Source organism: Dermacentor silvarum, chromosome 11 (genome assembly GCF_013339745.2).
Source record: "Dermacentor silvarum isolate Dsil-2018 chromosome 11, BIME_Dsil_1.4, whole genome shotgun sequence".
Classification (NCBI taxonomy): Eukaryota; Metazoa; Arthropoda; class Arachnida; order Ixodida; family Ixodidae; genus Dermacentor; species Dermacentor silvarum.
Genome location: NC_051164.1, coordinates 7964767 through 7979372, shown reverse-complemented (window position 1 = coordinate 7979372; position 14606 = coordinate 7964767). Strand labels below are relative to the sequence as shown.

The 14606-nt window shown below is 47.9% G+C and overlaps 1 protein-coding gene across 1 annotated transcript; it reads left to right on the top strand.

The window, feature by feature from the left end:
• The first annotated feature begins 4038 nt into the window (after positions 1-4038).
• Positions 4039-12128, top strand: LOC119433619 (uncharacterized protein K02A2.6-like). The gene is made up of 4 exons (XM_049659065.1): positions 4039-5199; positions 5779-5913; positions 6439-6657; positions 11994-12128. The coding sequence occupies exons 1-4, from the start codon at positions 4162-4164 to the stop codon at positions 12126-12128; spliced, it is 1527 nt and encodes a 508-aa protein (XP_049515022.1). The 5' UTR covers positions 4039-4161.
• Positions 12129-14606: the final 2478 nt, after the last annotated feature.

The window sequence follows — 14606 nt, the reverse complement described above, 5'->3', positions numbered from 1 at the left end:
AATGGCAATATATGTGGTAGAAATGAGAGCTTCGCCAGGATGCAGCAAGGTGCTAAGAAATGGGGACATCGGTGTAAAAAGAACGGCGATTAGCCTCTGAATTGCCTAAACTTGACCACGATTGCGACAAAATGGCAGCTTTGGTAAACTAGTATTATGATGGCAAGCACGCAGTTCTCGCAAGCCTAACTTTCTGACGTAAATTGTGCGACTGGGCCATCATTCGCGCCCATATTTGGTTAGTGCTTTCAGATGATACTCTTCTAAAATCGTCTCTTTTGAACGAGTTAGTAGGGTGTAGTAGAATAGGGAGTGGGTCCGTACGAGGCGGTGGCAAACTGGTAGTAAAGCGGAATAAGTTGAAAGTTGCTGGCGGTGTGGCCGCCGCCTTAAGAGGAAGGTTTAGCTTGGGTGCTCCTATCTAAATACATGTAAAACGAGAATTCGCTTTTCTCGGCAACCACTGCACCACATTTGATGACGTTTGTTGCAGTTAAAAGAAAAGTGATACTCAAGTGGCTGTTGGTTGCGATTTTTTATTGCGATAGCAATTATATGGACACTTCAACCGGATTTCTGCCGTCGGTGTCGCCGTCGTCGTCGCCATCGCCGTCGCCGTGAGGTTCCCTATAGATAAAATCTTCGCCGCGTGCCGTATGCCCAAGCGGAAGCGTGCGGGGACGCGCGCTATCACGGAGAGCGAACGCACTCAATCTCCCACGCGCAAGCGAGGAAGCGGGAAGCCAGCGCCGGAGGGAGCGGGGGGGGGGGGGGGGGGGGGCGCACTTTTACTCTGCCAACAACCGCGCTCGTCGCTAGCTCGCACCGTCTCTTATCTCCACACGGCTCTGACCTTTATGTGCCGTGCATTCGCCGCTCAGTTTCCGTTGAAGCGATAGACCGCACGTACCTTCGCCGCTGCGGCGTATCCGCTTGCTGCCAGAGTTTTGACGGTCGTTGTCTGCAGTCGTTCAGTGTGATCTAGTCAGGTTTGTTTGTGCGCGCTCACACCACGCTTGTTCATTCAGTTAGTAATAGTCGGGCCACATTTTCCAACGCGCGCTACACATGCAATGCTGCCCGGATCGGCAGTGCAGCGCTACATGTGTGTCCCTTCGCACGCGCTGCCCACGGGAAGCGCTTCTCATCAACACCACCGTTTCACACGCGCCTTCTCGTGGTCATCGAGTCTCTCTTCCTGTCGGTCTACTTACGCCGCAGCACACCTGCTTACTTAATCAGCTCATGTTTACTACAATTCATATTGCTACCAAAGCCGCTCACCTTACTTCGTATGACATTGCTGTGTTGCTATCGCATTCATTGCATCGCCCTTAGGGCGAAACTGTGACATTTTTTTTTATTTAAGTCCTCAACTGTTTAATAAAATTGACAAAATAGCAGAGCTTCAGAAAACGAAACTATCAAATTTACAACTCTAACTCAGCAATGAAACATGACATCACAATCTTGTAAACTGCACTGAATAGTAAATCTAAAGTGCACAAAATTGCTATATTCTACATGGCTACTATTTGTGTGTTGAACTTGTGCAAAATCCTTGTAAACAATGTAACAAATTCACCTAAGAAATAAATTGGCTTATCAAATTTGTCTGCTTTGAATGCTCTAATAGATGCCGTTCACAGGTCTGCGATATCTTTTATATAGGTGCAGAGCTACGAATTTGTAAACTTCGTGCTTCTATTTTTTTCACTTACCAATTGTTGAAAATTCCAGTTCAGAGATCGACATTTCGCGTCCGACAGTCACTAGAATTTACCTTTCTCTCTCATGTGGAACAAATTTAAGTAAAATCGGCCCAGTGGTTATCTCAGAAAATCGTTTCTGCGTTTTACGGGCGGCATAGGAGTTGGGCCCGAGCTAAAGCTTCCTCTTAAGAGCAAGCTTATATTGATTTGCTTAATTAGATCTGCGTGATCTGGCCCTCTGGATAGATTGGTCTTATTGAAAATGTGGAAAGAGCCTCCATTACTGCAGCGCTTCGTAACCTGGGGACACATTTCAGCACGCTATCATCCTTTCGAATTTGTCAGCGGTGCTCCAACAATTATTCCGCGCATTGTATGGCAGCAAGTTCGGCCGACAGTCATTGATGTTAGCTAAGGAGCTGAGCAATAGGCATTTCATTCTCAAGTTTCAGCGGATACCGCCGCATGTTGGACTTGCAGGCAATGATGCAGCAGAATAAATTAATGAATCACCCCTTATATAAAGACTTCTCAGCACTTGAATATCACCTCACCATCTAGGAGTGGTTTTAGCACTTTGATTATCACCTCACCATCTAGGAGTGGTTTCAGGAATCCGTCACGCAGAAGCTATACGATGTTTCATAGAGTAAGAACTAGTTCCGCGAACACCTCCCCCCCCCCCCCCCCCCCTCTCCTTGTTAACGCGGAACAGTTCATCTGTGCCTGCCAATTCTTCAATAAAAACAGAAACGCGCTACTTGAGGCTTCGTACAGAAGAAAATTTCCTTAAGAGTGTGCGGAACAGGAAATGTTTCCAAAAACACATAAGTTTCTGAGAGAGGAAGTGTCGCGCCTCTTTCCACCTGTTCAACCCCCTTTTTAAAGAGGCGATAGAAGAGAGCAACCGCTGGCACTATCTGCCCGCTAAATCAGCCCTAACCTACCCCATTGCCCCCCCCCCCCCCCCCTCCACCACCGTATCTTAGATTATTGTATAATGACGTTGCCGACGGAGCCATGGTGAGTACGACATTTTTAGAGACTTTTACCTGCCGTAAATTTTGTTACTTGTTTACATGCACGGGAGTTCAGCGTTAAATATGCAATTATCTGCGCTGCAAGCTACGCACACTTATTAAATAAAATGAGCCGTGTAAAGGTTGCTCTGTTGACGTATTTTTACTCACATTCAAGAGAATTAGTATTGTACTTGCCGTATCGCGACAACGCAAGCCCATTTATCGCAACCCGAAGTGCGCATGCTCGTGCTGATGCACAGAGAATAAAAGCAGCCACGCTATCTTCAATAAACGCTATTCCATTGCTGGCACCTACTGAGTCTGTCGTTGTTACCCGCGCTACAGCAGTGGCGACGAAGATGGGATTTCAGGTGAGCGTGATCTGCAACTGACAGAATCAAATGATGGCATCTCGCCCACCGGTTTTCGACGAGACGGTGAGCAGCTGGAGCACGTACAGGATACGGCTGGAAGCTTATTTTGAAGGCAATGGAATTACTGACGCGGCCAAACGCCGAGCTCTGCTGGTGTCTTCATTGAGCGATAATGTCGTGCGCATGTTGCAAGGGCGCCTTTCAACCGTGTCGGTTAACAGCCAGACCTACGATGAAGTCGTTGAATACCTCGAGGAACACTACAATCCTCAAGTTAATGAAATTGCGGCGAGTTTTTCATTCTTCATGCGTAAGCAACGGGATGGATAGAGCGTTCGGGAATACATTGCCGACCTTCGGAGACTGGCGGAAAGTTGCAACTTCGGCAACTCGCTGCACCGTATGCTGCGAGACCGCATAGTATGCGGAATCAGGGACGACGACGCACGACGCTGCCTATTAACACGGAAGAAGCTAACTTTTGAGGAGGCAGAAGAATTTGCCATAGCTTCAGAGAAGGCGCTAGGCGACGTCCGTGACATGCGAGAAGCAGACCCAGTGACCACGGGAACCAGCATCAATGTGGTACAGTCGCAGCGAGGACGACGACCCTGGACGAAGTGGAACACTGCAAAGAACAACCATTCATGTGAGCGTTGTGGCGGTCCCCACGCGACACACACGTGCCGCCATCGAAACACCAAGTGTCACCTTTGCGGCAGGAAAGGTCATCTGGCAAAGGTTTGCAGCAGTGGCCGCTCTCGGGAACGTGGTGCCTTTGCCGTCGAGGAAATGGAAGGTGAGAGCGGAGAAGAAATGTTGCTGGCTCTTGTCGCTCACAGCTCCGCCGACAGAGCTACGTTGAAGCCTCTCGAGGAGGAGTTGACATGGCAGGGCCGGAAATTGCTAATGATTCTGGACACGGGTTCTCCGGTCAGCGTCATACCGAAGAACATATTTAAGAAACATCGCAGATGGTGGCCGTCACTGCAAAAAACATCGCTGCGCTTGACATGCTTCCTCGGGCCATTGCCAGTTGTCGGCCAGATAACCATGAGGGTTCAGTCTGGATCGACGGTTGTGACCAGCACGCTAATCGTGGTGGCATGTAACGGACCACTGCTCTGCGGCCGGAACACGATAGAGTCCTTCCGTAAGGCGGGTGTGTCCTTCTGGGACACTGGAACCACCTCGAGTGTAAATGTTGTTCGTGATAACAGGATGGCGCCTCTGCTCGATGAATTTTCCGATCTTTTCGAGAACAAGCTTGGCTGTTGCAAGGGCCCCCCTGTTCAATTACACCTTAAAGAAGGAGTCCGCCCACGTTTCTGTAAGGCACGTACAGTGCCTTATGCCATGCGCTCCAAGGTTTCAGCCGAGATCGACCGTCTTGTACAAGACGGAGTGCTTTCGTCGATAAGCATTTCAGATTGGGCAACACCGGTGGTGCCGGTAGCAAAAAAGAACGGCGATATACGATTGTGCGGCGATTTCAAATTGACAGTCAACCCGGCGTCGCACTTGGAACAGTATCCCCTGCCCAAAGTTGAAGACATATTTGCGGCGCTTTCTGGAGGCGAAGTCTTCAGCACTCTGGACCTGCGCAACGCGTACAATCAGCTGCCGCTGGACGACGAAGCTAGAAAGATCGCGGTACTCAACACACACCGGGGCCTTTACTGCTACAATCGCCTAGCATTTGGAATTGCTTCAGCCCCCGCCTTGTTCCAGCGACGCATGGAATCGATTTTGCAAGGTTTGCCGAATGTTCAAGTGTACCTCGACGACATCATTGTGGCGGAGAAGGAAAACGACACATCTGTACTGCGGCAGGTGTTTCAGCGGCTTCGTGAACACAACTTGAAGTTGAACAAAGCCAAGTGCCGGTTTAGGGAAGCACAAGTGTCGTTTCTGGGGCACCGCATCGATGCCAAAGGTCTGCATCCTCTGCAAGATAACCTCGAGGCGGTACTGGCCGCGCCGAAGCCAACATCGGTAAGCCAGCTGAAATCTTTCTTGGGCTTGGTTACTTATTATGCTAAATTCTTGCCCAACTTGTCAACGACGCTGGCTCCCTTATATTGCTTGCTGGCAAAGGGGGTGTTATGGCAATGGGGGCCATCGCAGGACAGCGCATTTCAAGAAGAAAAGGGTGCCTTAGGCAAGGCTAAATTTCTTGTCCACTATGACCCGCGAAAACCCCTTCGACTGGAATGCGATGCATCATCGGTCGGTTTGGGCGCAGTGCTGTCCCACCGCATCAAGGGCGAAGACTATCCCATAGCTTTTCGCTCTAGAACCTTGACGCCGGCGGAGCGCAATTACTCGCAACTAGAAAAGGAAGCACTGGCCCTAGTTTTCGGTGTGACAAGGTTCAGAGACTATCTTTTCGGTAATAAATTTTGTTTGATAACGGATCATAAACCGTTGACAGGGCTGTTCCATCCCGAGAAACCAATTCCACAGATGGCAGCGGCCAGGATACAGCGTTGGGCGCTCCTTTTATCAGCGTATCAGTATGACATAGAATTCCGGAAAGGGTCATTGAACGCGAATGCCGACGCTTTGAGCCGTTTGCCGCTGCCGGAGCAAGGGCACCCTGGTAAAGATGATCCCGTCGAATATGTGCTACATGCGCAAGCTTTGACAGATTTTTCTCTTGGCGCACAGCAGTTGGCAGACAGCACGAGCGAGGACATGCTTCTCCGACAGGTGAAGACGTGGATTCTTCGTGGTTGGCCAAACCAGCTGGGGCCGGAGCAACAGTGCCTTCAGCCGTACTTCACCCGCAGATACGAACTCACTGTGAGTAAAGGTCTAATATACTGGGGTCATCGTGTGGTGCTGCCCGAGACCGAGCGGGTACCTATTCTGAGAGAACTTCACGACACCTACCCAGGCATGACTGCAATGAAGCGCCTGGCCCATACGATGTTTTGGTACCCCGGATTGGACCACGACATAGAGAAGCTGGTACAAAGCTGCCAGCAATGCGTGCAATGTTGGCCCATGCCAGCGGAACAGGTTCCTTCAAGCTGGCCGAAAACTAACAAACGATGGTCTCGCCTGCATATCGACTATGCAGGGCCTGTGGAAGGTCACATGATCTTGGTGGTGGTAGATGCGGAAACGAAATGGATAGAGGCAGTACCCCTTAAAACAGCAAGTGCAGAAACTACAGTCGAAGTATTGCGAGGGATCTTCGCGCGTTTTGGTCTGCCCCATACAGTCGTTTCCGACAATGGGCCACAATTTAACAGTTCAGTGACTGAAAGATTTTTCAAAGATAACCATGTGTGTCATGTTACCTCCGCCCCATACTATCCGCAGTCAAATGGATTGGCGGAGCGGGCAGTGCGCACCATTAAGGAAGGTATCAAGAAAAATAAGGATGGAAGTCTGCTCAATCGTATTTCCAAGTTCTTGCTACGCTACAGGGCAACACCGACTCGAGATGGCAAGTCACCCGCCGAGATGTTGCTGGGTTTTCAACCCAGGACCCGCCTAAGCGCACATTTTCCAGAGGAAGAGGTGGCACGGGATCCCACGGTGAGCAGACCCCCGGCACCGTTGTCACAAGTCTTTTCACCGGGAGCGCCTGTTTGGTCACGGCAGTATAATCACGCTGGCCAGAGATGGTTACCTGGCACGGTGACGTCAACAAGAGGTAGGCGTATGGTCACGGTGGACACCACAGGAGGGGTGCAGCGCCGTCACGTGGACCAAGTGCGGCCACGACTAGCTGCGGATGACGTAAAGCAAGAATTCGACGCAACACGGCCCGGAGACAACCAAGTCACAGAGAGTGATCAACCCTCTGCAGTGGACGACGCTGAACCATCTTCAGACGGATCACTTGGTACACCCCAGATTTCCAGTGAAGTAACCTCCAGCGTACCGGCGGGCTTAGAACTTCCGAGGCGTTCTACGCGCACAAGGAGGCCTCCCGACAGGCTAGGCTTCAAAGGGGGAGGAAGTGCCGTATCGCGACAACGCAAGCCCGTTTATCGCAACCCGAAGTGCGCATGCTCGTGCTGATGCACAGAGAATAAAAGCAGCCACGCTATCTTCAATAAACGCTATTCCATTGCTGGCACCTACTGAGTCTGTCGTTGTTACCCGCGCTACAGCAGTACTAAACGGTATTTTATGCATAAGTATTAACCATAAGGGTAAAATTACCCTTGTGTCGCAATCATGGCCAAGTTTAGGCAAGTCAGAGGGTAATGGACGTTCTTTTTACCCCGATGTCTCTATTTCTTAGCACCTTGCTGCATCCCGGCGAAGCTCTCATTTCTTCCACATATATTATCATTAAAAACAAAATAATGCAAGATGTTTTTAATGTTCTTTTTCCAGTGTCTGTGGACAGCTGTTTAGGAAATTTTGAGAAAAATTAACGATGGTTTTTTTTTATTTTCATTTTTAAAGTGTTCATTTTCGTCAAAACTTCACATTTGAGGCAAAGTGTAAAAATGGAAATTTCTGCTACAGCAACAATATTCAGCACAATCGTTAAACAGGTTAAGTTCTCATAGCCCACCAAGTTTCAAAAGACTACATGCGTTAGTTTAGTAGATAAAAATTCGTAAATATAGCAAATTTCGAAAAGTGTAGCAAATTAAGAATTTTTTTCTAAAACACTTCCGTTTAGCACAGAAGCCTCAAACAACGCTTGCTGACTCTTCTTTACGTATACGTTTTACACAAGAAAATGCATTCTTTGTAGCCGTAATATTTTGCATTTCACATTGTTGTGAATTTGCGAGACTGCCCCGTGCATGAAAATGGCGCCTGCAACTTGAAGAATTTCGACATTTTTTTTCCTAAAGTATTCATTTGTCAAAGAAGGCACGTTCACTTTCGTACTACCGAGTGATATGCGCACAAAATATAAAATATTGAATGAAATCTAAAATATGAATTTTTGGACCCGCGTTGATCTCTCGTGGAATCACCCGACATTCTATGCAACAGAACGTTGCCGACAAGGTGTTATGCACACAAATGCACTCTTTTATGTATAATAATATCCTGCAGTCAAACCTTGTGCGGACCTGCCAATTTTAGAACTCGAAAAACATGAAAGCGGAAAGCAACAAGCGTTAAATTTGTTCAAAAGTACAAAAAATTATTTGGTTAATAAATATGCTTACTGTTTGACTTTGTTCTCTACGGGTGCTGTGAAGAGGCACCATGCTTTTACGGTGGTTGCAACATTGATCTGTCCTGCAGAGAAAGAGAAATGCTCATGAAGTTTATGCTGGAATATACCTTAGATTGACACCCCATTTCTGGTTACTGTTCAGACTTTGTTCTCTACGGGTGCTGTGAAGAGGCACCATGCTTTTACGGTGGTTGCAACATTGATCTGTGCTGCAGAGAAGGAGAAATGCTGATGGAGTTTATGCTGGAATATACCTTACATTGACACCCCATTTCACACTCAAATCTGGTGGAGCATGCATAGTTCAGAGTTGAAGAAACTAGTGTACCCTAACGATTGCTGTTGCCGACGCCTGTGCACTAGCAGGTACATATAATATGGCAGCTGTGATTATATTTCCACAAGCGGTAGTTACTTCAAGCTGACGCCAGTGAACCGGTACACAGCTGTAATAGATTTAGGGCAAGTTAAAACTGTAATGAATTTATCTCATATATTGGAATTGGAATGCAATACTGTATTGTGCAAATGACTGAAGCGCTATGTGCCGTTCCATACCTTTGGAGAACCTCCATCACCACCTAGGCTGTGTCAAGAGGCGAAAAGCCTGTTCTATCTTAACTAGTGCACCCGTAAGTGTAAAGCTTTGGAGAGAACATTTAGTATCAGTTGTGAAGGTTATTATTTTAAACAACACACAGTAAAACCTCTATGCAGTTTTGAAAAACACAACACACTTTTTTTGTTTAGAGGAAATTACACGCATGGCCACGACATGTACAGTATGACCTTCATTTCCAAATAAAGCAAACAGCACCACCCTATGTGTCATGAGCCTTCTGTCTCATTAGAAGTCGAATTATCAAGCATTGCAGATTTAGATGAGAAGACAGATTTCATTCCACTGAAGTTGGCATGTTCCGAATAATTCTTACCTGCCGCAGTTGCTCAGTGGCTATGGTGTTGGGCTGCTGAGCACGAAGTCGCGGGATGGAATCGCGGCCACGGCGGCCACATCTCGATGTGGGCGAAATGCGAAAACACCCGTGTACTTAGATTTAGTTGCACGTTAAAAAACCACAGGTGGTCGAAATTAGGCCGGAGTCCCCCACTACGGCATGCCTCATAATCATATAGCGGTTTTGGCACGTAAAACCCCATAATTTCATGTTTTTGAATAATTCTTGCGTTTGGTGCTATCATTATTTTTATTTAATTCAGTTAGAATTTGGATGCATGATCAGCGATATCGGTTGACATGTTTTAGATGGAATCTTCCTCCAGCTTAGGCAAATTCCTATTCACGAATAACCTCGTAGATGATACCAAGAGCTTGCTCAGAAGTTGTGTGTCTACGATTCTCAATATCCGAGACACTTGAACGCGTATAATAAAAAAGCCTGAGGTGCATGCAGCCCTCTGATCTCATCAGCGAGTTTGCGGAAATCATCTATAAGGTTTCTTGTTATGAATGTAAATTTTCTTGTATGGAAGAAACAGAGAATTTAAACAGGTGAACTATGTTGTATAAGAATGATGTCAGCAAGAAACAGACATCAAGTACGTGCGCTCGACGCGCATAGATCATCAAACGCAAGAATTACTGGGATGATTTAAAATTCTGGCAGTGGATTGAAATCTGCCTTCTATTCTATACCTAAACGCCTTGATTATTCATTCTACTACCACTACCTTCACGAGCAACGTTCATAGTCTACGCCAAATTATTCCGACCAATATTCAAGCCTTGCTAAGCTGTTTCTTTTTTTTCACTGTCAATTCTCTGTGGGAAGGAGGTATCCGTATTAAGACCATACCGTTTACTTATTTCCTCTTTTTTTGGTGAATGAGAACTCAAGAATTTCACACTCAGACTGCATTGAGTTTGAGCAAGTTCGATGCTTGAAGCAGTTGATTCCCTTTCCCTTTGCAAACTTTGACCCACCTGGTTAGCTAAGTAAGTAGAACAAGTGCAGGAGAAAGGCGGTGGCGCCGAGTAGGACTTGTGCCCCAGGGACTGCTTGTGGCATGGAGTGGCTCAAGGTGTGATGAGTTCACTTTGGAAAATCCAGCTGGTTAAAGCTGGTCCATCTTTGCCGGAACAGGAATGAACGTCGGCAGTCTGTGGTCTCGGCTTCATTTTTGTGAGGGCCATGGCTATGACTAAGAAACCTTGCCTCCACCAGCTGCATAAAAAAGGATGATTTTCGGAGCTAAGTCTTTTTCTTAAAAGAGCCCATTTAAGTTATATTCGTAGCTTTGTGACATACTCCGGGTAATGCCACCTTTGCTTCATTGCACAATACCACACTAATGACTGAGCTGTTGCCGCTCTGAATGCAGCTTGCAACCAATGACAGGGCCATATATAGAAGTGCAACCAATATAGCTAAATGTTTGTTGTAGCTTCTATATCTAGCACTGTTCGAATGAGGCAGCACTCCTCCCTGCTGAATAAACTTATTTCCAGTTAATTTACTTTGCAGGTGGAAATTTACTTGAGCTTCTCTGGAAAAAAAGAAATGGCTAAACTATTTTGCTTCTGTTTATTCTTTAGATTCTTGCATCACGCTTGCATACCAGGAACCCATTTACACCACAGGCAGAGCACCATATGTTTAAAAAGATTACCGATGAAAGTACAATATTAAAATTTTCATAATCGTGTCATGCTAGTATTATTGGTGGCTATGGCTGCTTGAAGCAATTTTTTTAAGTTAGGTGGAAGCAGTTTCTAAATTACATTCTTTGCAGAAAGAGTGTACAATCCAGAAAATCAATCAAGAAGGTCAAGTTGTGTTCACTATTCAGAAGTTTAGAGTAAGTTTGGTTAGGATAGCGTACATGCAACACCTAATAAACAGTACAAACTTGAAAATCTAATCTGAACAAGAAAAGAGTTTTTGAATATGCAGCAAAAAGCCACCAACTCATTTGGAGTACACCCTTACTGTGTACTCTAAGCGAAGAATGTTGATACCGCAATGCTTGAACACTATATAAACGTAATAACAACTTTAAGCAGAATCTTAACACCGCTAAACAAATCATGCTTTGTAGGTTCCCGATGTGAAACTATCAACAAATTGTTGTGGTGTTTAATGTGTTGAGCTTATTCTGTGTTCTGAAATGCCTGCCCAGAGTAAGCAAGCTCCCATCTGCAATTTCTCTAAAGGCAATATCAGCTTTCTCAAAAAAGGTTTGACGTGCAGGTAAAGTGGATAATGCATGGCAAACATCATAAATACCCTTGCGTTTTAACCAGTGGGTTCACTCTTGCAGCCATGAAATTATCAAATGCAGACACATTCTAAAATGAAACTGGTTTTGTGATGTGCTGCATGCTTCCCGGGCTTCTTCTCCAGTTGTGAGAGCCGTATCAATTACACAAATGATTGATGAGGAAAAAAAAATGCAGAGCCCTTCCCCTCCATGAAGATGGTCCAACCGCGCATCTGTGTTAGACCGAGTGTTACATGTGCATGTGTTGCACGTGATTCAATTGCGTAAACACAAGTAAACGCAGATATACAACACGGACTTATTTTGAAACGTTGCAAGGCGAGAAGAGGCAGCGACTTCCGACACTACGCGACGAGTGTCCAGTTCTCTGTCTGTCTGAAAAACATTATTTTAATACACGGAGGACACGGAGGAAGTTTCTGGTGGCCCGGAGGGGGCCACCTCTAAGACACACTAGGTGGGCTCCTCATTACAGGAGCCCATTGGCGACCGCCGTGGCTCGTGCGCGGTCGACCACGGCCTACTGGCTCGCCAGGTCGAAGCAGCCGAGCCGGGCTGCCTCCCAGTCCTCCCGGGTGTGGTTTGGTTTTGGGGTGCGGTTCGGGTTTGATTGGCATGCCCGCACCATGTGGAAGATTTCGAAAACTCCGCACAGTGCGGGCATTTTCCTGTACAGGCAGGCGATGCTCGCGTAAGTGACCCTTCGGTTATCTAGTATCACGCGGAAAACAATTTCCGGTGCAGCTTCTGTTGGACTTGAGGTGGGCTTCATTTGCGAGCCTTCCCCAATTTCCCCCCTTCCTTTTGTGTGGCACGTATTAAAGCTGTCTATATATAGCAGCCTCTACGTCTCTTTTTTTGTTTATTGTTTTGTCCGTGTGTATGCGCAACGCTTCACGATACCGGTATGCAGCAACTCGCCCAGCAAGACGTTCTAAAGTGTTTTAAAACGGCCGGGAACAGCAGTGGTTTGGTGTAAAGGTGGAGGAGTGTGCGTTCCTCTGCCTCTGTAAGGGCCTTACAGGGCTTAGGATAAATTGCGTGGCCGAATTGGTATAATTGAGTAATTTCTCGAAAAGTGAGGGCCGGATTGGGTTCGGGATACATTTCGGAATGATCTGAAGGTTTTGCCCGGAGTGTGAGCGCGCGGGCAGCGGCGTCTGCCGTTTCGCGCCCTTCGAGGCCCATATGAGCAGGAGCCCATACGATCGCTCGAGACGCGGGGGCCCCGAGGTAGTCGCTATTTTGAAGGCTGCGAGATGCAATGAGGGGAAGGTACCCCTGTTCAATATTTCATCAGGCCCCTCTCGAATCGGTGATGTTGACGCGCGAGTCCTGGTCTGCGGCGGCTAGCGCGATGGTGAGTTCCTCCGCATGTGATATGTCTTGAGCTCTGAATGTTGGGCCATTCACCGCGACGTCTTGGTGGACGACTGCGGCCTTGTACCACCCGCCATGGTGAGGGCCGGAGGCGTCCACGTAGAAGATTCCGTGTTTGTTCCCATAGTGGCGGGCCAGTGCCTCCGCCCGCGCTAGGCGCCTTCGACTGTGGTCGTCACGTTGAAAAGCTGGAAGAGGGCGCACGTGCAGCTGGAAGAGGGTGCACTTGCAGGGCGTATCACCAGACTTTGGGGATGCGTATGCGCTCTTCCTTCAGTGTTGGGTGCTGCATGTGTAGTCGGGCTAATAGGCTAATATGTGCTAATAATAATTGATGTGCTAATAGGCGGCGTCCCGACAGTGTCTTTGAAAGTCTTCTGTATAGATTGATCAAGTGTGCCTCCCGGACCTCCGCTAAAGTGTTTACCACCCCCCGGCCCATGAGGCGCTGGTTCGGACGTGGTTATCGGGAGATCGAGGGCACGCTTGTACATATTTCTGAGAATCACCTCGAGGGCGTTCTCGACAAACTTGCGCAGGTGGAGATAAGGAGTCGAGTAGAGGACTCGACTGTTCACAAATGCATGCGCCAGCCGCCAGGCGTCTTTGCACCGAAACCCCCCGCGTTTGTTGGAAACCCGGCAGACCATCCGGCCTACCTGGTCCCCCACCTTATGCAATTTGGTTATTGTATCAACTCGTTGGTGTTTGTGGATAAAGACACCAAGCACTCGAATTTCATCCTGTTGGGGTATCGGGCTGCTGGCCAGGAATAGCTCTATTTTGGTGGTGCACTTAGGCGACGGGCGAATGTGCACTAATTCGGATTTGGGCGGGGAGCACTGAAGGCCGTAGCGGCGAGCGTGTCCAGTTCTCCGGTTGAAAACTGCTGAGCCGCCGCTAGAGGCATCGGCTGCAATCACGGACACCGTGCGCGTTCGGCGCGAACGCGGGAAAACGCGGACGGTGTCGGCAGCAGCACTGCGCGTTATCTGAAAGCCTTCTTTCGGATTTGGGGGTTCGCTTGCTATTGCTGTCGTTTGGCTGGCACTTCATGCTGATGATCCTAGGTGTCAGCGGTCTCCCTGCGGTTACGTCTGGCTTGCGCTTGCTTGTTCCGGAGCTCTGGGTTGACCTCCCGCCGGAGCCTGTTTCGCTGTGTATTCTTTTGCGCGTAATCCATGCTAACAATATGCTGGTAATTTGCTAGCAACCAGCAGGCTTTTTGAGCTCCTAGCTTGCCTCGTACAAATCTACCAAGTGCCTCAGCACCAGCCACCTTACAACGCAATGTGTTCAGAGCACTTGCGCTCAGTTTTATGCTTTGGAAACAGTGACTGTGTGCTCAATTGCCGTTGAGAAAGGGGACACAAAATACTGTGTGCACCACCGATCTCTGGTATGTTTTTATGGATGCCGCTTTGCTGCTCACCGAGCCGGGCGCACGTGAAGCCAGCGGAAATACGGTGTCATCCAGCGGCTTGTAAAGGAAGCAGTGCATCATCATCATCATCAGCCTATATGTATGTCCCCTGCAAGGACGAAGGCCTCTCCCTGCGATCTCAAATCCTAACTGCCTGCGAATTTCCTAACTTCATCATCCCACCTGGTTTTCTGTCGTCCTCGACTGCGCTTCCCGTCCCTTGGTATCCATTCTGCAACCATAATGGTCCGCCGGTTATCCATCCTGCGCATTACATGGCCTGCC

Excerpts from the sequence above, each read along its gene's own strand:
- LOC119433619 (XM_049659065.1), top strand. The coding sequence starts at position 4,162 with ATGAGGGTTCAGTCTGGATCGACGGTTGTGACCAGCACGCTAATCGTG. Across the intron at positions 5,200-5,778 it reads CTCCCTTATATTGCTTGCTG|CAGTTGGCAGACAGCACGAG; the intron begins GCAAAGGGGGTG and ends CTTGGCGCACAG. Across the intron at positions 6,658-11,993 it reads AGGTGGCACGGGATCCCACG|GAGCCCATTGGCGACCGCCG; the intron begins GTGAGCAGACCC and ends TCCTCATTACAG.